The 24164-nt window shown below is 43.0% G+C and overlaps 1 protein-coding gene across 3 annotated transcripts in view; it reads left to right on the plus strand.

The window, feature by feature from the left end:
• The window catches only part of RAB3C (RAB3C, member RAS oncogene family), a 239913-nt gene extending 230002 nt beyond the window's left edge, over window positions 1–9911 (plus strand). For all 3 annotated transcript variants that reach the window (XM_050947159.1, XM_050947158.1, XM_050947160.1), the window contains exon 5: window positions 3204–9911. In XM_050947159.1, coding sequence (XP_050803116.1) covers window positions 3204–3391 — 188 coding nt within the window. In that variant the 3' untranslated portion in view covers window positions 3392–9911. The remainder of the gene's footprint in view (window positions 1–3203) is intronic.
• Window positions 9912–24164: the final 14253 nt, after the last annotated feature.

Consider the following 24164-nt stretch of genomic DNA (forward strand, 5'->3'; position numbering starts at 1 on the left):
GGCCTCAGCTGGAAGAGGCATGGCCTCAACCAGAAGAGGTGGAGCCTTTAAATCCCCTGACACTTTAAATCAGGATTTAAAGGGCCCGGGGCTGGGTCTGTGGTAGCAGTAGCTGGGAGCCCCGGGCCCAGCAGAGGCAGCTGGGAGTCCCGGAGGTGATTTAAAAGGCCTTGGGCTCCGGCTGCCGCTACCACCCTAGGTCCTTTAAATCGTCCCTGGAGTCCTGCTGCCAAAGCCCTGGGGTAGCAGCAGCAGTACTTCAGCAGCAAGTTAAAGGGCCTGGGGAGGTAGCGCCAGCTGAGCTCCTGGCCCTTTAAATCGCTGCCTGAGCCCCGCTGCCACTACCCTGCGTTCTGGGGACGATTTAAAGGGCCTGGGATGGTAGCTGTAGCAGGCACCCCGGCCCCTTTAAATTGCTGCCCCAGGGCCCCGGCAGCAGGGCTCTGGTGGCAGTTTAAAGGGTACCGGGGCGTACCAGCTTAGTTTCACCTCTGTTAGACACGCTTTGTGACCAGAGGTTAACATCAGGCTTGGGCTCTAATAATCCAGCAGGTGAAGTGAACTACAGAGCCAAGGGCCCTCCACAGGAAACATCCTAACTCCAGCCTCAAGTACTCAAATCTAGGGACCATCTGTAAACATGGGCCGTCTGATCTTAGCTGTGTCGTAATCCATGGAGAGAGGCAGATTCTCCAGTACCCAGAGTCCAAACCAGATTGTTTCTTGTACAAAGACCAACACCATAATTGCATCCTGAAGCAAATGAACATGTTCTCTGTGGCTCACATCACCAACCAACTGACCTTCAAAGCTAGCCCCACATAGAGCACCTTGCATAATCCAGGCTGGAGGTACCAAAAGCATGGAGAACAGTGGCTGTGTCTGCATAGAAGAAATGGTCACCATCATCTTATCAGATCCAGATGGGGAAAAAAGGGACTTCTGTTTACTGAGGCAACCTGAAAATCAAAGTGCCAACTGGGAATTCAAAAGCAACCCTAAATTATGAAAGGTGAAAATACCAGGCCCTTTAAATTCTTCCAGCAGCATCACCTCTGTCTTTGACATAGTTGGGGGCAGGGGGAATGATTTACAAATCTAAGCATTGAAAACAGTACACTGGCCATTGACATGATTAGTAAGAATGATTTGCTGAGCACTGACATTGTATTTTGTGTCATATAAAATCTGGTTTCTCCATTGAGGATCTTATAGTCTAAGAAAGTAGATGATACAAATGTTCCACTATAATAATCATAAGTGTTTTATACGAATTAATTGTTGTGTATTATGGTAATACTTAGAAGCCTCAACTAGGTCAGGGCCCCGTTGTGCTAGGCACTGTCTAAACAGATGAAATAGCCGTCCTTGTGTCAAAGCGCTTGGGCCAAAATCCAGTCCTGGGCAAGATTCTCATTTTATTTGCACTGTCATAAAACTGGAGTAAGTTCAGTGATGGCAGTAGATTTACATTGCTATACAGGAGAGAAGAATATGTCCTAGCAATTCCAGACCAAATGTACAATCAGACAGTGGAAAATATAGACTCATCTTACCCTTATATACAGCTTGGATCCTCCATTGTTGTACAATAAGTAGCAGTGATATTGCCAGCCTAGCATATGCTGGGACATCACTCCAGGCTAAAGCTGACTGTCCACAGCAAGTCTGCACTGGCACTTTGCTCTATCAAAAGAAGAACAGGTAAGCTCTAAATTACTAATGGCCTGAATGTGCATATTATCCTGTTTAGTTAGTGTATTCAACAAGTAATGCTAAGTTATTAGAGTTGCTGCTTTAAATGTAACCTTTTATTAAACAAACAAACAAAAAAAAAGACACTCACTGATTAGAAAATACACTATATGAAAAAAATCTATCTACTTACACTGCCCCAGAGCTGCGTAAGGGCAACATGAACATAACATTGAATGTTGTTTTAAATTTTCTTCCAGAACTGCATATACTTTCCCTTCAGTAGCTGTTAATCTTGATACTAATTAAGAGTAAGAAGACAGACATTTTGTTACTGGGTTTCTAACAGGAAAACACAGAGATAGGTGTATGTCATTAACCAAGGTGAATCAAAAAGACAAAGAATTCTTTGTGAATTCCAGTTATCTTTTATAATATTACCAGTGTATTTAGTTGTTTTGTGAACCACTTCATTCCAGTTCAGGAATTGGAAAGGGGGAAATCAGTGAAAGAAAGGCTGGTGAATTGATGAAGGACAGTCAGGTGACTAGTGTGGTAACTGGAGGAGAGGAGGAAATTGGAGCAGAGGGAAAAAGTGGGAAGGGAGGAGAGAGGTCAGGCACGTGAGCGAATGGGACGATCCAGCAGATAGTGTGGACCCAGTAAGGCGGCAGGCAGACGAGCAGGTTACTTCCAGCTACACTGGGAACCAGCCAGCTGGAGAGGGCCTTAGAGGTAAAGATGACACAGAGGAACATGTTTGTAACAGCTTGCTCTATTAAAGAATTTCAGTGTAAGCACTCTGCCACATGGACGATAGTGCTACTTTAGTGGTGGCACAGTGGGATGAGAGAGTTACAGTACCCACCCACAGTTTTTGAAGGAAAACAACTTAAATTTAGAAATATTTTTGCATCAAAACTTATTTTCCATCTACGGATTACGTAACAAATTGGAAAAAGCCTTTCTTGATTTGTTTTCTTTCTTCTTGGTTCCTTCCAATTTCAGTCATCTGTTCTGGCATCAGCAGTAGTGGCCCAACAGCACTGCCCATTACCAGTGGAGCAATACTTATGGAAACATAGTAATTAGAGCTGGAAAAAGACCAATAGAGTAACTGAGTTATTCCCCTCACAAGAGCCAGATGTACTCGCATGATATGGGGCATTATTAAAATGATACTGCTCTCAATTTTAGCATAGCACAAAATCAACTATGATGAAATCACCTTTGAATATGATTTGCGGAAGTGATCAGATTGAGTCAAATGATGATTTCAACTACTTTTGTGTAAATCAAATGACTTTTAGTTATTGACACCCATGCAACAGTGGTCAAAATTTAGCTCATGCTCTTTATAATATCACTATTTTGCATGTGCTGTTTCTCTTTCTTGTGCCCTGCCCACCTTTCTCTCTCTGCTTTTTCCATTCCTCAGGAGGAGTTAATAATTACCGAAGGATCTAAGAATGTGTAATGACCAGTGTGTGTTTTCTTTATTTTACCAGGTTTTGAATTTTTTGAAACAAGTGCCAAGGACAACATAAATGTCAAGCAGACATTCGAGCGGCTCGTAGATATCATCTGCGACAAAATGTCAGAAAGTCTGGAGACAGATCCTGCCATCGCTGCTGGAAAACAGAACACAAGGCTAAAGGACACCCCTCCTCCACAGCAACCCAACTGTGGCTGTTAATACAGTTATCAACAGAGGCGGCTCCTGTGTGTTCTATTGCCAACAGAGTATTTACAGATGGTCTATAAGCCTTTACTTATACTGTCTTTTTAATTTATTTGGGGACAATGTGTTTATTTTATGTCAATGCCTGGTGCAATGTGTGCAATTTGTAAGGACTGCCCATTTCTCAGCATCTGGCCTTTGCACGTGGATGGCTAATTGTCTGTCTTTTCTTTTTATCCTGAGTACATTACACTTACTTCAGCTGGTTCTGTGACCTCAGAACACAGGTCATCTACACCTGACTTTAACTTAATCAGTTTCAAATTATACCATTTACTTCTTGGTGTAATGATTACGGTATTTAGGCATAAACTTTCTGATGCCATTTAAATTTTCTTTGATTGAAAAATCTATTTTAAAATATTACCTGAATATACTGTCTGTTCCATGCCTTGTCCAGATAATTTGTCTGAGGCACACTTCCCCGAAGGTAATGCTGTGGCAAATCCATGTCCACCACCGAAATTCACCGTTACCTCTACACCACACATCATGGCCACTTCGAAATTCAGAATGACAGCAGCTGCTTAACCCAAAACAGGCTCCTACCCCTCAATATAAGGAGAAATTCTGTTAGCTGCTGACAGGATAGGGGCAGGCTGCGTTCCAGTTCCATCCACAAGCCAATTCACTACAATACTAATATAGAAGAGAGTTGTGAAATGGCATTCTTCTTTAAGTTACCTGCTTTCAATAATGAATATGCTACAGTTCTTGATATTACCCGCAGCAGAGCCAAATCATAACCAGAAATAACCTACTCATACTGTTCTGGAGTTTGCATTATTTTGGCCTTTAGGAATTTCATGTTTCATTCCTGAAAATGGTGTCTATATATTAATTTTATCGTCTGAGAGAATCTCCTCTATGTCGATTGCATAGGCCCATTTCTCTCCTCATAAGTGCCACTCCTACTGAACTCAGCAGGACAGAAATGGATCCATTCAATTTGAAAAATAGTTTGGTTCAGGCATATCTTGCTGAGGGTTTTCTTGTGACAGGACAGTCAGAAATTGGCAATGTTTTTAGAAAATTCACAAAGAAATAAAAAGTTCTCCAATGAGTTCTTCCACTAGACCATGTCAGTCACTTCGAAAGCCCACAGAAGGCTGTGAAGATAGCTGAATGTCCACAGGGTTTTTTTAAAGCATTTTAAAAAATAGTCATTTCTCACCATCTTAATAAGCTCTCACTCTACTAATTGGTAGCACTTTGCACCATTGGCTTATCTGGGTCACAGTGATATTCCTCAATTAATGACATCACTGATGCAACATTAACTTTTTATTGTTCTTAGATCAGCATTAGTACTAGGATGACATTTCTCAGGCTAGACATAACAGAAAAAAGGGAAGGAAAATGGGAGAATGAGTCAGAGCACCTGCTAATGCCATACCTGACTGTAAGGCAATACCTATACCTTTTTCCTAAGGTAATTTATATAATCTCATCAAACATACTAAAACCATGTCTACACTAGGAAAAAAGGTGTAGTTAAGACATTTTATCTAACATTGTAACTATTGTGTGTTAAAATCCTAGTGCAGACAAGATTAACACATTAGTTGGTTGAGGTAAACCCAAGTGTAAACTTGTGTTAAAGCTATAACTTGGCTTGGCTACACTAGGATCCGTTAGCACTGCTAGCTAGCACCTACACTGTTTTTCTTAGTGAAAAATGAGCCGCATCATTTGGTACCATGGAAAAACCTGAGGAAAGGGAAGTGTTGCCTATTCACTGCCCTGTATTTATTCCTGTTGTGCACAGATTAGTAGGAAGAGAAAGTGTAATCGAACAGAGCCAATTTGCCTAGCTCTTGGCATACACATGGCATGCCAGTCGCTACTCTTTCTGGCCCTCCCTCCCAGCTTGATAGCTGTATTCCTCCAGCTGTGGCTATGCATTCCAAGGTACTCTGAGGATAGAAGTATTTTGGCCAATTATTTTTATTGATTTTCCAATAAAAAAAATAAAAACATTTTAAGGAAACCAGATGCTTTCCCAGAAAATGTTGATGTTATAGAACTGCCCCTTTCCCCACCACTCTTTTTTTAATTTTTTATGGAAAAGAGTCTTGAAGGAAAATATTCAACCAGTCCTCTCAACTGAACCAGCCCTGGGAACTTCACTGCATAATGCCTGGTGCGATGCCATCAACAGTGGTCACTCTGGCTAGCACCATGGTCCTCAGTAGACTATGCATGTTTGATGATGATGACTTGGTAGAAGGGTAGAGAATAGAAGCAGTAAAGCAAAAAATTAATGCATAGATTCCAAACTCAGAAATAACTACTGTGATCATTTAGTCTGACCTCCTCTATAATGCTGGCTATAGAACTTCCCCGAAAGAATTCCTAGAGCAGAGCTGTTAGAAAAAACATCCAAACTGAAGAAGGTGGAGAAGATAGGAGGATGGATTGGTCAGATCCATGTGTGGGATCCATGAATGTGTGGGGTGCTCCCAGGACTTCAGGAGAGTGTTGTATAGGTGCAGAGGTCCAGCCACACAAAGCCAATTCAAGGTTCAGGACTAATAATAGTCACAACAAGTATTTTAAAAACTTTTAATCAGCAGCATTGTTAAACTGGCTACTTGGGGCAGATTTTAAAAAACTAGCTGCCTAGTCTCAGTCCAGTTCCTGGTGGCCACATCATAAAATACAGGACCAATCATCACTAATTTGTACCTTTGTTGCTAGTCTCAGCAGAGAAGTAAGGAACTGAATAGCCCGTGGTAACTCATTGACCTTCTCACACCCAGAGATCAGGACTTAGGCCCATTTCTGAGGCCGGGCAGTGCAGAGAAAGCTTTCTCTGCCTCTGCCAGTACTATCTGTTCTATGGATACAGAGGGCACATCAGCCTCCAAGGTTTTCAGTCCATCACCAGCGCTGAATTTTAAAGAGAATCTTGCCATTTAATGGCTTTATGTTCACTGTGGCACAGACTATGTAACTACTCAGTTTGCATGTACAATGGAGGGGTGTGTGGAATATGAGCTTTGCAGTCTTATTTCCCATTGAGGGCTCTGGAGGGGATTTGTCAGGGTAAAATACTATATTATTATTACTGTCATTTATTACCTCAATTTAATGGCTGTTAGCAGGAGGGGAGAAAATACCCTTCTCCTCTATCATAGTTTAACTGGATAAGGGACCTGGAAGTGGACAAAGCCCCCATTGCCTGGGATCTGAGACCCATGGAGCCAGCTGAACTACTGCACAACACAACCCTTCCAAAGTACCAACAAAGAATAACATTAGTGCTACAGTAATTGCATGCATGGGTAATACACCATCTTTGTCATGGAGTCACAGTGTCTTTCTCAGTGCATGGGCAAGCTGTCACTCAGCGTTCCAAATGGAAACAAGTGGAACAAAGGTAAGAGACTAGGCCCTGCAGTATTCAAATGCATGAACCGATAGGACATATCAGAATGGCTTGCAAGCCTTTTTGAGCTGAAACTGCAATTGCATGGTCTTAATTCTGACAAAAGTTCATTTTCAGATGTGATAAATGCCTGTCCTTACAGATCAATTAGCTTGTAACTGTGTTTGTATTTCATTTTGTTTATTTAGACTGATTTGTTTGGTGTCTGAAATACATATGAACTGGCCTGTCTGTTATTTTTTCCTCTCTCTTTTTCTCCACACACACATATATAAAAATCCAGCTCATTCTCTTTCTGAGTTGCAATGTGTGTGACTGTTACCTGGAACTGTTTGTTCCTTTGTGCTTATACTTAATGTAATGCATAGAGAAACTACCTGAGAAACTAGATCTATGTGGCCTTTCCAGAGCATCAGTCTGAAAGATTAGGTTTTCTTCCCAGTCTGCTCAGCTCTGTACGTCCGGCTGTGCTGCCTGCACCTTTTTTATTTTAGGAATGAAGTGCTATTTTATGGTGCAAACACTGCTGGAGTTGGATCCTAACTTTTAGAATTGCTTGAGTTTTAATTGTCTTTTGCTAAGAAATGCATGGCATTCTAAATGTTATGTCTAGTGCTGCCATTGTTTCTTCCATAGCAGAGAAGCCAGTGATGCTTTCCATTTAAAAAAAATTACAGGCTTCATTTTTCAATAGTATGGTTTGTTATTGTCACTTTTCAATGGCAACAACTAAATGACTGCTCTATTGCTTGAATGTTATGAAAGATTCCTCGACCCATTTCATAGACAGACTTGATATGCAGCAAATGGACCAAATTCCTCTTGGTTATAACTCGAGTGGAGTTGCACCATTAATGCTTTGCATCCACAGGGCCCAATCCTCAGCTTGTGTAAATCAGCATAGTTTCACTTAAACCAATGGAACTATGCTGTGTGCACACCAGCTGAGGATCTGATCCATGAGTGGGTTTTTTTTAATACCGATTGGAACTTAGTTACTTCTGGGTTCACTACTTATAAAGTCTCCATTCAAAAGGCAACTCATCTGAATAGTCTGACTATATAATAGTTTTCGTCATTAAATAGGTCAAGTAAATTCATTTCACCGTGTCCTGTTAAGCTTTTTTATATATTTACTTTGTTTATTTTTTCTTTCATGTTCATCCAAGCAAAAATTTTAACTGCACGTTTAGAATTTTCACACACAAACAAATACATCCTGAACACTGGTTCAGTTTGAACAGGTATTTGTTCATTTTCAGTGCAGTGGTTTTTATTGTTATTATTGCAGTGATACTTACCCAGAAATTTTCATTGTCACTAGAAACTGCTTGGGTTAAATCCACAGGCCATAGGATTACTGTTCATGGTGACGGCAGAAGCAGATGGCACATCACTTGTACCCAGACACCTGTTTTGGGGGGAGGGGAGAGACCATGTCTGAATCTTCTGACAATTTCATGCTCTTGCATAACATGTGGAAACAAAAGTTAGGGATTGCTCACCACTTCCAGTAATGAATTTACTTGAGTAATCCTGACATGTACCTGCAAATTAGTGTTAAATGAAAACTCTTTGTGCTGTAATCCCGTTTAATATATTGTTGGTAATGTCAGCCGTGTTGTGGTTCAGTTGAACTGTGAGAATGTGTAAACTATTTACTAGTATTTGTGGAACTGAAATGTCTTAAATGTTGCATGAAAAATGTTATAAAAATAGATTTGTTTTCTATTTTTGAACACCTCTGAACTGAGGGAACATGGGCCAATAAGTGCAATATTTAATGACTTACTCAGTGTATATAAATTTGTATGAAAGGGAGAAGTGTTATGTATGTGTGATATGGTGTTGATGATGACTGTGTGGCTTATTTAAAGGATGTCTAGTAGCTGTAAGAGTCTAGTAGTGAAATTTATACAGTAAATACTTTATCAGTGTAGTGTAAGAATAATCTATTCTTAATTCATTTAAACTATTTTTCATATATGAGACAACAGTAACAGACGTCTGTATCTTTACTGCAAGTGCATGTCAATTTTACTTTTAGAATTGTGAGTGTCCTTTTCAAAAAAATGATTGTGTTATATCACTAGTAGTGGGGAGACCTTTTTTCAGTCAAAAGATACCTTTAGCCATTTCTAAAGAAAAACCCCACATAATATTTTAGAAGCATGTTCTCTGGAAACAGAAAAAGAGATTGTCTTGGAACTCAGCTCTTAAGGAAAAGACTTCATTTTTTTTATCTGAAGAGTCAATTACGTGCTCTGTCTGCCTATACAATATAATATCATGTGGCCACTTTTAAAAAAAATATATAATTGCATTGTTCATTCATGATTACACTTAGCCTAGAATATTAAATAGGAGTCTCCAACCATGTTGAAACGTACTTCTGTTTGGTGTCTTGAGTTCACAGTTTGTTTTTTGAAGGAGCTGGCATCTCAGATCCAATGTGTTTGGACCTGGACCACATTGGAAAATGTTAAACAAAATGTTAACCTCTGCTGACCCCATTCTGTGGCTTCTATTTTTAACTTTAAATCAGATACTAAAGTAAGATAGAAGGTACATTCTAGGCCAAATTCTGCTGTCTTAGGCCTGGTCTACACTACGCATTTAAACTGATTTTAGCAGCGTTAAACCGATTTAACGCCGCACCTGTCTACACTACGAGGCCCTTTATATCGATATAAAGGGCTCTTTAAATCGGTTTCTGTACTCCTCCCCAACGAGAGGAGTAGTGCTAAAATCGGTATTACCATATCATATTAGGGTTAGTGTGGCCACAAATCGACGGTATTGGCCTCTGGACAGTATCCCACAATACACCACTGTGACCGCTCTGGACAGCAATCTGAACTCGGATGCAGTGGCCAGGTAAACAGGAAAAGCCCCGCGAACTTTTGAATTACATTTCCTGTTTGCCCAGTGTGGAGCTCTGATCAGCACGGGTGGCGATGCAGTCCCAAATCCAAAAAGAGCTCCAGCATGGACCGTACAGGAGATACTGGATCTGATCGCTGTTTGGGGAGACAAATCTGTTCTATCAGAGCTCCGTTACAGAAGACGAAATGCCAAAGTGTTTGAAAAAAATCTCCAGGCTACGCAATGCTGTGTGACAAGCGTAACAGAAAGCCAAAGAATCAAATGGACGCTCAGGGAGGGAGGGAGGGGGTACTGAGGACTCCAGCTATCGCACAGTCCACAGCAGTCTCTGAAAACTATTTGCATTCTTGGCTGAGCTCCCAGTGCCTGTAGGTTCAAACACATTGTCCAGCGTGGTTCAGGGTATAGCTCATCAATTTACTACCTCCCCCCACCATGTGAAAGAAAAGGGAAAGAAATCGTTTCTTGACTTTTTTCAATGTCACCCTATGTCTACTGAATGCTGCTGGTAGACGCAATGCTGCAGCAGTGAAGAGCAGTATCCGCTCCTCTCCCCTCCCTGGTGGCAGATGGTACAATATGACTGCTATCTGTCATCACCATCAGCCCATGAGTGCTCCTGGCTGGCCTCAGGTGAGGCTGGCTGGGGGCGCCTGCGTAAAAATAGGAATGATTCCTGGTCATTCCTAGTAGATGGTACAGAACGGCTGGTAACCGTCCTCATCATAGCAACTGGGGACTGAGCTCCATCAGCCCCCTCCCTTTCCTGTGTAAAGAAAAGATTCTGTACTGCCTGGACTATCATAGCAGCGGGATGCTGTGCTCCTCTCCTCTGCACCGCTTATTGTCCTGCCTGGACTGTCATAGCACCGGGAGGCTGCCTCCCCCTCATTTTTTTTCACTAACAAGTCACTGTTTCTTATTCCTACATTCTTTATTACTTCATGACACAAATGGGGGGGACACTGCCACGGTAGCCCAGGAAGGTTGGGGGAGGAGGGAAGCAACGGGTGGGGTTGTTGCAGGGGCACCCCCCGTGAATGGCATGTAACTCATCATTTCTGCAGGATCTGACACGGAGCAGCTGTGCTGTGATACACTGGTTCTCTAGTACAATTGCCTCATATTCTAGGCAGGACTGACTCTATTTTTAGAAACCATAAAGGAGGAATTGATTCGGGGAGTCATTCCCAGCTTTGCCTTTGCGCCCCCAGCCGACCTCAGCCACGGGCACCCATGACAGCAGCAAACAGTACAGAATGACAGATAGCCGTCATCTTACTACCAATTTACAATGGCAGTAGACAGTACAGAGCAACTGATAACAGCCTCTGCTATCATGCAAAAGCAAATGAATGCTGCTGTGTAGCACTGCAGTAACGCCTCTGTTAGCGGCATCCAGTACACATACGGTGACAGTAAAAAAAAAAAAGCTGAACGGGCTCCATGGTTGCCATGCTATGGCATCTGCCAGGGCAATCCAGGGAAAAAGGGCACAAAATGATTGTCTGTCGTTGTTTTCCCAGAGGAAGGAATTAGTGACGACATTTACCCAGAACCACCAGTGACAATGATTTTTGCCCCATCAGGCACTGGGATCTCAACCCAGAATTCCAAGGGATGGGGGAGACTGGGTACTATGGGATAGCTACAGAATAGCTACCCACAGTGCAACGCTCCGGAAATCGACGCTAGCCTCGGACCAGGGACACACACCATCGAATTAATGTGCTTAGTGTGGCCATGTGCACTCGACTTTATACAATCTGTTTTACAAAACTGGTTTATTTAAAATCGGAATAATCCCGTAGTGTAGACGTACCCTTAGAGTGCTGAAAAAATTGAGTAATTCCATTGGCACCCATCAGCAGAGTGAGTGCGAGCAGAATTTGGCACAGTATCTTGCCCAGAAATTAGGAGGAGACATGAAATCATTTTTTCCTTTTACTTTAGCCTTGCACAGTTGTACTCATCCATTCACTCAAGGACCTCAAATGAGGCAGCACATTTAAACACCTGCTTAAGTCCATCCTCGTTCAGTAAAGCATATAAACACATGCTTCGCTGTAGGCACTTGATTGCTGTACTGCCTGTGGTTCCCCTATTGTGACTGCAAATCTCTGAGAAGAAGTTAACGCTGTTAATTAACTTCTGCTGCATCTCTCTTGTACAATATACTGGTTGTCTAGAGGAACATGCCCTCACTTCGGTGGGCCTTTACTGAATAAGGATAAACTACTAAATCAGGGCTAAGGCGAGTAAGATTTTTTGATGGGTTACTAATATCACATTCATTTTTTTCCCATTAGCATCATGGTAAAAGGCACGAGTAGATTTTGTGCCTTGGTCTGATACATTGTCATGACAATTTTACAAGGCTGTTTTAGCATATGTCATATTTTAGAAACGCTAGCTCTCATCAAAAAGAGGCAATAGCCAAATAATGCAGAAAACCAATAGCTCTGCTTTCTTTTGCTTCTGCCATGTCATCGAATAGTGCTAGAGAACAAGAAAAGCAGTCAGATTACATTAAACATTACAGGACAATCCTATCAAAGGCCTAAGCATCTGTCCCAAATGCTTCCCTGTGTTTTATAGCTTCTTCTGTTGTGAAACCACCAGCCAAATTATGCAAAATTGCATGAAGATGAAATTGTGTGATAGGGGAAATTTGGGAACTGCAGAATGAAAGAAAAAATAAAAACATCCCTGTAGCCAAGGAGCAGACACAGTAAGGCTAAGATACCAATGAAACACAAATATGCAGACTGAGGATGCATTGCCTATATTTTACTACTGCTGTTAAGTGACCTGACTGCCCAAGGGTTTGTCACCATGACAGGTAATTTTACCTGGCATTTTTACTATCCCCATACATGTATGAATACATAAAAATCAAACCCAAATGCCTACTTTGAAAGCATGTAGCTGTTCTAGCTCCCCATACTAACTTTACTTGCTGAGCTGTTCTTAAAACGATGTTGGAGTACCTGCATAGAATATATTTGTGAGGTGGTTAGGATTCAACTTTTCCTCTGCCTCTAACTACCACTACAATATAGTGACTGTGGTTCTAAAAATGTGAGTTTAAAATACTGCTGGGCGACAGATGTTGTGACTCTTCAACATATGTCCACAGGAGCTCTTGTCTGGATGTGAAGTACAAATTTTATCCCTGTGCAGAGTTTTAATTCTATGTGGAAGTAAAGACTGTGTGTATTCCATTGGATAGTCTGTTTGTATGTGACTTCTGTATAACAAGTGGATTTTGTTTTGTTTATTTTTGTTTGGGGTATTAATTCTGAGATTACAATAAATATTCAAGAGACTATATTCATGAAATTTTCTGTTGTGATGAGGTGCCTCCCCCTGCCTGCCGATGCTTGTTTAATTCCTTGCAGTTATTAAAGTGGTCTAAAAATTGACTTCAGTTTTGACCAATGGTGTGTTGTAGCGCAACACTTATAGTAGCTGAGTATCCTGCCAGTAACATTCTTCACTCTGAAGTCTGAACTTCACAAACTAGGGGCCTAATATTGCTCCTACTGAATTTTTGTTATTGACAGGAGCAAGATTTGGCCACTTCTCTGATGGAAGCACAGAAAACAGGCACAATAAGGTACATGGGTGAGACCAAGTTGCTCTGTTAGCATTAAGCCTTTGAGAAATGCTCAAGCCAAAGAAGGCCAAGGTTGTTGGCAAAGACACAGACAAAAGAAAATAGCTCTTTAAAGCAAACCACGAGGCCTGTATCTATTAAACTTCTCTGTGGAAAGGGAGTAGCATCTTACTTGTTTATTGCTCATCATCCTGGAATTCTCAGGGTAACTATCAGACACTCAGATACCATGGTGATGGGTGCAGAATAAGAAATAAGCTTTAAAATAGTATTTTTTAAAATAATAATTTCAATGATAGCTTACAGACTTAAAATGGCAATGATGTTTCATCTCACATTTACTTCTCTAATTTTGCAAGTTAATTATTTTGGGGGTTAGGGGGAGGAGCTGGTGGTTAACAGGTTGCCTGACACTAATATTTCTAAAGATGTGGATGCAAACTGTCTTGCAGTCAGTACTTTTGACTTGTAGGCACCAGCATGGATTGGCACAGTATAATGCACCTTCGCATTTATGCACAGCTTGGGAAGCCCATTTGCATTATAGGTGGAATTCACCCCACAGCAGAGGGCCAGAAAAAGGCCTACACATGACACAAAACAGAGCTTAAGTGACACATCAGTCTTGGTGCTGGGCCTCTGCACAACAGTAAATGTCACCCTCTTTGCTTTCCACTCCTGAAGGGAATAGAACTAGACATGGCCTAACTGCTTCTATTTCTTCAGAAACAAGAAACCTCCTTTGTAGTTGTTATTTAATGTAGTATATGTGTGTCTTAATAAAAGGAACAGTTAAGTCTGTACAATCCATCTTTTTTGTTAAGGTATTTTATATACCAGGGTCTTTCCGCTCATTGTTATTTCCCAAATCCACGAACCCTCTTGCTCTAAATCGAACCATTCTGTGGCCTACCTCTGGATCTTCCTTCCTCCCATACAAGTTTTGGTCTCAATATTACCTTCTGGACTCATTTCCTCCCATTAACTCCTCATATCCATGGCTTCTCTTGTGGCCACTCAACAGTTCCCATTCCACTACCTGTCCCCAGTTTTCTGCCAATGCCCCAAGATACTCCCAGTTTCAAACACACACCAGCATGTTTTAATCAACTCTTCTAATCTCATGTTCCTACCGTAGTGGGACACACTAAGTCAGAGACACTGGAACAATTTGTATAGTGGGGGTGCTGAGAGCCATTGAACCAAACTGTAAACCCTGTATATGATGGAAACCACTTCAAGCCCCAGGTTCCAGCACCTATGCACTAAGTCGCAATTTACCCCTTCAATTTCTCTAGCCCACCCATCAAATATCCAGAATATTCTGATAAACCCGCCACAGAAATTCCCAGCTCCCCAAAACTCAGCACTGAAGCAAGTAGTGCTTCAATTTATCATGCAAGGAGAGGCTTCCGAAGCATTTGCACACATTGCTGGACCTTAGCATTTTGGGTGGGTTTTGGAGAGGGGTCTCCTGCACCTTCACTGCCTTGTTTCTGTGGCTCACGGAGGCACTCTATGGTTCCTCCTTTTGCCATTGCACTGCCTACGGTGACCCAATTCTGTTCTTTTGCCTCCTACTGGAATTTGGCTTCTCCAGCAACCTCCCTCCTACCACTACTCTACTCATCCTCTACCCACCTCCTGTCCCCTCTACACTTGTTCACCATGCTCCTTTCTACTTCAGTTTGCTCTCACTGCTCTGTGTGAACCAGCACCACCATGGCACTATACCTAATCTGCTTACCCACCCACTGAAGAAGTGAGGCATCAGAGAAACAGACTGGAGGACAGTGGGAGCAGTGGAGGGACATTTATGAGGGAATGAAAGGGCACAATGGTAGAAAATGAATATATCTATAGTGTGGTGTTGGGAGGTAGTGAGAAGCTCTCTGGCCACTCCTCGGTAGCAGTAGTCATCCGGGGCACAGGTGTGGGAACTAGGAGTGATGGGGATGCTTGAAGTGGTTTCCATCATATACAGGGTTTACAGTTTGGTTCAATTGCTCTCAGCACCCCCACTATACAAATTGTTCCATCACCCCTGTCTAAGGGAGACTTCCAGGGGCCAGCCCTTCTGCAGAAGTATGATTACAGGAACCCTGCTGAGCGGTGCCACACTGTGAAGGATTGTACTACCCTTTAATGACCAACCAGGAGCTGCAATCAGAACCAGCTGCATTTAAAATCACAGAGGCTCCCTGCTCCACTGAGGACTTCCCCATTTAAAACAGGAAAAGGAAGCTGAGTGGATCTGAGCTTGCACCGGAAACTGGACAAGGGAGAATAAGCTCTGGCCAGCTTCCTGAAGGGAGACTTAGAGATTGTTTGTTTGTGACTAAGTTTTGGGTAAGCTGAACCTGGTCTCCAAGGTAAGGGCTTTTATATTGTTGTCCAAGTGTTTCTTTCATAGGCTTCATTAAGGGGAGACTTATGTTGGTGTGTTTGGCTTCTCTGATCTAAACAAGCAGGCTTCTTCACACCCAGTTGGTGCAAAGTAAAGTAAGGTATGCCTACAGCAGCAGTCCTGCCCAAAAGGGGAGAGACATCCCTTTGCATGCACACAGAAGGAGCTTTGAGAGGGCCCCATCAGCATAGCAAGCAAGGATGATGTGGTCCAAGCTCTAACAATCCATCCTAGGTGATAGTCACAGTGCCTAAGATCAAAGCGATCACAGTAGCATGAGTGTGCCTGTGTATATGTGTAGTCAGGCTAGAGCAATTATGTTCAATGGCCCATATTGGGTTTGCTGAGGACCCAAGCAGTATATGTGTATTTGTTTTGAAATAGTAGTTTTTTAAATTAAATATTTAATTATTTGGCAGTACTGCATGGGATTTAGGGCCTAGATTTTAAATGAGTGCCTCAAGTTAGCATTCAAAATCCTAAGTCCTTACTTAAGCATTAAGGACATTGAGACACTCATTTTTAAAATCTTGCCCTACCTTTTTCATGAAGTTATGTTCTAAGACAGAAGCAGGTTGGCAGCATCTTTTTGCCTGTACTATTTCCTTTAATATTCAGCAAGAAAAAAAGTATAGTACTACCGCATCCCCTGTATTACAGGACACTCTTATCTATTCGTTGTTGTACTGCTGCAATAGAAAATCATTTCCTTAAAGAAGAGCAAGCAGCAGTGTGTAATGTTCCACTTATTTCTAAAGAAAATCAGTCCTTTTCTGCTCCAAGTAAAACTTAACTCAGAAAACATCTGGCATATAGAACTTTCCTTGAGGCCATCTCTTATTTCCAATAGGGAATAACTTCAAAAATTTCTGCCTCAGCAGTAATTACAGCTCATTTCAAATTAGTTTGTTTCATGTGTTTAGTAATTAATGAGTGAAAGAGAGATTATAAAACCGCAGATACATCAAACTCAGCCAAGCTGTTTCCAAGTATGAGTGAAAGAAACTATGGCCTTGTGGGCAGCTACCATTTTCTGATTATGTCCTAGGTTTACTACTGAGCCTCCCTTTAAATGCCAGCTGCGGTGTCTTCACAATTTGCTCGTACCCCTGAGCTCTCTGCAGCTATCTCTGTGCGAGTCTTCCTTATCACAGTCTGTCTTTTATCCCATATCAAAAATATGGAGCCATACAGCTCAGCTAACAATTTCATCATATCACACAGGCTAAGCAGATATGATGCTGGCTTCTGAGTGACCAGCAGAGCTGGAAGTAAGCCAGTACGGTATGGCGTATTGGTAAGAGCCGGTACACAGTTGACCGTACCAGCAGGGGGCAGCTTCCCCGGGGCCTGGCAATTTAAAAGGGCCTGGGCCTCCTGGGCACCACTGCCACGACCACGTGGCTCTGGGGGTGATTTAAAGGGCCTGGGGCTCCTGGCAGCTGCTGATGGAGCCCCAGGCCCTTTAAATCACTGCCGGAGCCCCAGGGTAGCGGTAGTGGCTGGGAGCCCAAGGGCTCTGGCCCTTTACATCGCTGCCAGAGCCCTGGGGTAGCACTGGCAGTGGCAGCTTGGAGCCCCAGGCCCTTTAAATCACTGCCAGGCCATGCTGAAGGGCTGGCTGGGGAGTCTGGCCCCAGCCCCAGCCCCACCCCTTCCACCCGAGGCCCCACCCCTTCCAGGTGAGCTGCTCCCCACACCTTGCTCAGGATCCCGGCTGCCCTGTGTACCAGAAAGTCCCTTAAGTTACTTTCACCCCTGGTGACTAGCCAGGAAAAACGTATCCCAGAGGGTACTGCAGTGTTGAAGGCACTGTATAACAGACGAGATGTAAATCAAAAGCCCCTGATGGATTCTTTCAGAAGATGGGTGGCCTAACCAAATTCATCACTGCATTTCAAATCCTAAGCCTAAAGGTGCAAGTTATAACTAAGGCCACAATCCTGCAATTGTCAGCATGTGGCAAAGCAGCCCACTTGCATGCTATCAGTTGACAGACTGGAGTCTGAAATGGTAGCTCCCATTTGTGCATCTAATAGTGATATAGTTATGCTGAGGTAGCATTATGTATTACACTCCTTTCTTTACTGCCCCTCAGCTTACCTCTCTGCTGAAGCAGAGGCCAGTATTCTGACTTTTCAGGGGGGAAAAAAAGATTATGCATCATTAAACTTTAGAGCTTTGGTATGCAAAATTCTGTCTAGATGTTAACAGCTGCCAGTCAGCTTCAAGGAGAAAGTGCCATACAATTTTAGTGAACAAACATTTCATGCACAAACATTAACAAACAGTATTTGGAATACTTTAAGAACTTATTTTTAAAATAAGTTATTAGGCACTAAACATGTTGGCATCCTCTATACATACTCCCTCACTTGGCTGCTGTTACATATTTCAGTGTAGGGTTTCAGCAGAGCATATACACTTTTATATCTTACTGCACATACAGACCTCAAAATGCATGTGTCACTGAGATTCTCTGAGAAGAACGGTGGCCTTTGAGTTCCCCTCCACCCACTTCAGAATCTACTCAGCAAACCAACCAGAATATCTTTCCAGTAGTGATTCCAGGCTCAGAGCTAATAACAGACTCTGTGCTTGGTTTCTAGCTGTCTCCTCCATTTCTAACAGGACAGGAATGCTAACTCCTATCCAAAGAGTACAAGTATTGGGAAGCAGCCTTCAGCACAGATACATCTCTTGGCTCTGACTCAGTCAGCTGCTGTGTCTCCACAGGGCTGTCTTCAATTCCCATATTTACAGCCTCTTGCACCTTAGCTCCAACTAGCTACATTCTCAGGTACCTGAACACATGGAATGTGCAAGACTGCTTACCCTCAATCAAAGCTTCCTGCCATGCCCCCTCACCCCCCTTTTAAAAGAGGGAAGGCTATGCCAGTCCACTTTGCCAACGATGAGCAATGTGGGAGGGGTTGGGGGGGAACACTGTGTGTAGGAACGGGACTTCTGGGGAAAGGGTGGTGCGAGGGCCAGGCTTGCGGGGAAGGGGCGGTGTGGGGGTGGGGCCATGGTTCAGGCGCCAGTGCCCCCCCGCACCATTAGGAAGTTTCCCCTGTCCCTGCTTCCTGTAAAGCTGCAGAAATAGCTATTGATCATGTCTAATAACCATCATACCACACCTCTAGGCATCACTAAGCCCTTCTAAGTTGTCCTGTCCTGCTCTCTACACTTGCGCTAAGACACAAACAAATCAACTAAAATCCATGTCTCATTTCCCCATTGCTTTTCCCTTTCTTTTGGCAAAAGTCAACAACGGTGGCTGAAGTGTAATCTTACCTCTCCAGCCCACTTAATTTCTCCCAATTGCCACTTTGCTGACAGTGCCAGTTGCTTCTTTTAATCTACCAACATTTTTCATTTGACATGGAGAATCTTTCTAGTTCTCTTTATAAATGAAATACTCTGTACTAGAAAATCTCCTTTCATTGCAAAGCCAACAGATGCTTGTATTTTTCCCTGTGCTCAGTGATGCTAGAACAATTTTTATAGTGGGAGTGCTGAAGGCAGAAACCATGTATTTGGGTTGTTATTACTACTTCAAGCCAGAGGGTGTGGCAGCACCACTACTCCTGTGCCTACGCCTTTGCTCTAGGCTGGGGTACTCAATAGGCAGACCACAGGCCAAAGCCTGGTTTTGAATGGACCCTGAAATCTTTTTATTTACATTATTATTTATTTATTGTTTTCTCTGGAGTCTGGACCATGACCAAGAAATCTAGACCTTGACAAAAATAACTGACTACCCCTGAGGCCATGTAGGAGGAAAGAAAGAAAATGGTCTCCAGTGTGATTTATAATTGCATTAGATCGCCCCCTAAAGTATATGTGCTGTAAATGCATCTTATTTAAACATGGTAACATATAAACAGCATTTACAGTGAACTTGTTCCCACAGCAAAAGGCTCTGTACTCTCCTTGCCATGCCCCTTATATCTGCCAGTAACAGGAGGTATATGTGCACCCCTCAATCAAGTATTTCTGTATTGGTCTTGGACACCCCTGGTATGTCAAAATTGGGGGCAGGGAGAGAATACATTTAAAACTGACTTCAGGGTAACCAGTGAACTATAAAACTATGAATAATCTTTAAAAACACCAAACACTTTTCTAGATTCAGATGCACGCTACACAATACTTGTGCTGGGTCTAACCGACACCGTGATCAAATTTATTTTTTTTTAAAAGCTACACACATATTTGATCTAACACATCAGTTCTCAAGCAGGGATCCAGGGCCGTGGAGGGCCATAAACAGGTTTCAGCAGGTTCACCAAGCAGTGTCCGCATTAGACTTGCCCAAGGCCTCGAGACCCACCACTCGGGGCTGAAGCTGAAGCCTGAGCAACTTAGCTTTGAGGGGGCCCCTATGGTGTGGGTCCCCAGGCAACTGCCCTGCTTGCTGCCCCCTAATGCAGGCCCTGGCTTTTAATCTACTGGATATGCTGAAAAAGCATTGTTGTGGCATGAGTGGGCCATGAAGTTTGTATAGCATGTGTGCGGGGGAGGGTTTAGAAAGAAAAAGGTTGAGAACCCCTGGTCTAACTGATCCTATGTTTAGAAACTGAAAATAGATAAACAGCAAGACTATAAAGGATACAAACAAAGCAAAGTGATAGCAAATGGCCTGCTGCTTTGAACAAATTGGTGATACGTTCTCAACATGCACCTTTTTTACACTTTGCACATTTTGTATGTGATGTCTGTTACATTCTCTGGAATAGATGTAACATCTTCCCCATGGCTTAGGCCAGGTCTACACTAGACAATGAGGTTGATATAACGATGTTGCTCCGGGCTGTGACAAATCCATACTCCCCTGAGCAATACAGTTAAGCCTATCTAATTTCCTAGTGTTGACAGTCCTAAATTGACGGAGGCTGTAGGTCGTGTCTTCACTGAAGTGTGGCAGCCTTTTAAGTGTAGCCCTGCCCTCAGGCTCTGGATCAGCACTCAGCACACTAGATACTGCTTCCCTAGAAACCTGAAGTAAGTCTGCAATGTTCCTTTCCTGCACCAGTGGTTTCAGCATTTCTGTTCCCAGGTCCCCGCGAAACATTTGTCTCTTACTCAAAGATTTATTTTGCCATGTGCATAATAAACAAAAAAAAATCCAAACAATAACTGCATTCAGACATGCAGTGTGCAATGCAATTTTGAGACTTTGCACCAGCAACAGCATCTGGTCAGAAAATGTATCTGACAGTTGTGGCTTCCCCAGAAACTCTTCCTAGAAAGTGTAGGCTTCCCAGAAAACCAGTTTGACATTGTTTTTTTCAAAGAAACTCTATTTGCTGGACAACTGTGATGATGCTTGGGGCGAACGTTATCTGGGGTCTCTCAGACCTCCAAGACCCATTTGGTGGTTGGGTGGTAGTTTTGGTGGCGAGGGGTTTTTTTGGTTTTTTTTTGTGAGAGGGGAACAATCATATTATAACAACTGCTTTAAAATAAAAAAGACCTGCTGCTGGAATACCTGCAGTTAATTTGTGGTCTAACTGGTCACACTAAACTGAATTACTTTTTGGCTATTGTGAAACCACAACAAGTATGTAAACAATCCAATCTTAACAGGTTGTCCTCATCCGAGTTTGAGAATGCTTAATCTATCAAGAGGCACAGGTTAGGCACAAATTTTTATTTGCATGTGTTGTATGCCTTTAGACCCAAAAACGTTAGGAGTATTAAACTCCTCTCTAATATTCATTCATGTATTGGCTTATTCATCTAATAAAAACCAGTATTGCCAAGCCCAAGCATTCAAAAATCATGAGTCCAGCCTATCAAAATCATGAGATTGGCTTTAAAAACCATAACATTTTTTAAATAATACATTTTGGGTTCTTTTAATTTTATTTCTGGTTCCTGAATCTTCAGGGTGCACTTGCTTCATGTTTTCAAGCTTTTCTCCACAAGCTTGAAGGCTAAAATCTATATTAAAAAATAAACCCATGCAATCTCTTGCTTGTGCTAGCTGGTGCTTTAGGGGAAAATATTAAACTGTGCAAGTCGAGATAAAATTGCAAGTGTTGGCAATAATACAAGCCTCTGCCTCTAAGGATTAGATTTGGGCTTTCCCTCTTCCTAGTAGCTGGTTTATGTGGAGCTGGGTTAGAAAAAGGCCAGAGGCAAGAAGAAAATAAAGGAGAAGGTGTTTGGGGGGTTGATGTATCCTGCTTTTAGGGAAACAAGCACTACTCTGCAATGGTGTAGACTTCATTAAAGAAGTCTTAAAAGACACTGTCAAAGTTGTCAACACTGAATTGAGACGTCTGACGGTAGGTTTTTGCGGGGGGGGGTTGGTTTTGTTTTTAAAACTTCTTATGATCTAGTGATGGCAGGTACAAACTCACACTGTTTGGTTATTCACAGATGAGGAAAGCTGCAGCAGAATGGGTAAATAACTTTCAGAAAGCCACAGAGGGACCGAGTGGCTAAAACAGTGTTAGCAGCAAAGAATCCTGTGGCACCTTATAGACTAACAGACGTTTTGGAGCATGAGCTTTCGTGGGTGAATACTCACTTCGTCAGTTCCTGTACCTCTGTCTTCTATTGATACCTTGTGTGCTTCTCTCATACTCTTTTGGCTGAAGCCATTTAGTCCCTGGTATTTGATCCTATTTTTACCCATTACAACTCCCACTGACAGCTTTGCACAGTTTTGATCAGGTACTGAATGAGAAGTGAAGTTTGGTATTGAAGGCTGACAAGAAGTAGCAGTACTGCTGAGACCAACTGTTCAAAAACCATGAGATTTAAAAACTAAACACATTTCAGGGTCATTTTATCTGTATTCTGGTCTGAGCCCTTGCGGTGCATTTGGGTCATGTTTTTATGCTTAGGAGTCAGGAACCAGTTCCTCAGGATTTAAACCTAAAGCAACGTTGCCACCTCTCTCAATTTTATCAGTTTGCAATATTTTAGGTTTTGTTTCTCTCATGATCTTTATGTAAAAACCGTCTATCTTGTGAAATTTCTCTTTATAGATGTAAGCAGAGTCAGGATAAGCTCTACCCTGACATCTGGTGGAAAGAATTTCAGAGAGTGTATTTGCATAGGCACGCCTACCCTATCCCAGACTGCCGAGCTGTGGGACTGCTTGGTGACAAATGACTCACCCTCAGTTGGGTGGTACTTGTAGACAAGGGACATGGGTTCCAAAACCCAGTGAATTGAGAGAGGCTGGGGACAGGTATTTGTGCCTGGTGGTGCAGTTGCATTGTGGAGCCAGAAGCACCAGTTCCACCCCCTCCTCTCTCCACTGTGAAATGTCAGAGTTGATTTTTTTTGTTCCCTCAAGAATCTAAATACAGGTTACTGAGCTGAACTCACTTTGGGCTAATGGTGCACTAGCACTGGAGCTCCCCCACTAAGAGCTGAGATCACTAAGAGTTGAAATCACTAAAGAGCTGAAATTACTGAGCTGAGAGCACTGAGTACTGTGCTAACTAGTGAGGGAGCCTGAAGCTATACTGTGGAACAGAGCAGCTGGCGGAGTGGAGCAGTCGTGGGGACGGCTGGTGGCAGCGGAGCTGCTGGCAGAGCGGAGTAGCTGTGGGACGGGTGGAGCAGCCCACAGAGCGAGCGGAGCCAAGCAGTTTGCAGAGAGAACTGGAGCAGCTCATGGAGCAGAGCAGCTGGTTGAGCGGAGCAGTTTCTAGGGACGGCTGGAGGAGCAGCATGGAGCGGCTGGTAAAGCGGAGCAGTTCGTGGAGAAGGCGGAAGCAGAACCCACGGAGAGGCAGGGCAGTTGGCCCCGGACCGTGTAAGGTGCCCCTTTCTACCCAGGCTGGGGGGAGGGACCTCTACAGATAAACTCTCGAACTCTGGGGTGGCATTGACCAGAGACTTTTGGGTTGTTGGACTTTGGGGTGATTGGACTTAAAACCCTAAAGGGAAAAAGGACAGTGCCAAACGTACTTGGAGGTGGGTTTTTGTTTATGGTTTGTGTTATAACCCTGTTTGTGGTGTTTCTCCAATGGGATGCCGCATTGATTCCTTCCTTTATTAAAAAGATTTTGCTACACTCAGACTCTGTGCTTGCGAGAGGGGAAGTATTGCCTCCTAGAGGCGCCTAGGGGGGTGTGGTATGTGAGTGTCCCAGGTCACTGGGTGGGGGCTCGAGCCGATTATGCATTGTGTTACTGAAACGGAACCCCTGGATACTGAACTCGGCCCTTGTTGCTGCCAACTCAGAGGGGCAGAAGGGTTACATTTTTGGGGGCTCGTCCAGGATCCCTGGGTCAGTACCCCTCGCAAGCACCTATTGAGTGTTCCACTGTATTGAGAAATAATTGTGTTTATATTTTGAGGAAGCTACTGTTTGTATAATGGCTAATATGTCTGGTTTGTTGGGCCCCAGTCCTGCAGCCTCTGGCTCAGGGGCGGCAGACTCAGCTTATGATTG

This window comes from Gopherus flavomarginatus, chromosome 3, assembly GCF_025201925.1.
Source record: "Gopherus flavomarginatus isolate rGopFla2 chromosome 3, rGopFla2.mat.asm, whole genome shotgun sequence".
Classification (NCBI taxonomy): domain Eukaryota; kingdom Metazoa; phylum Chordata; order Testudines; family Testudinidae; genus Gopherus; species Gopherus flavomarginatus.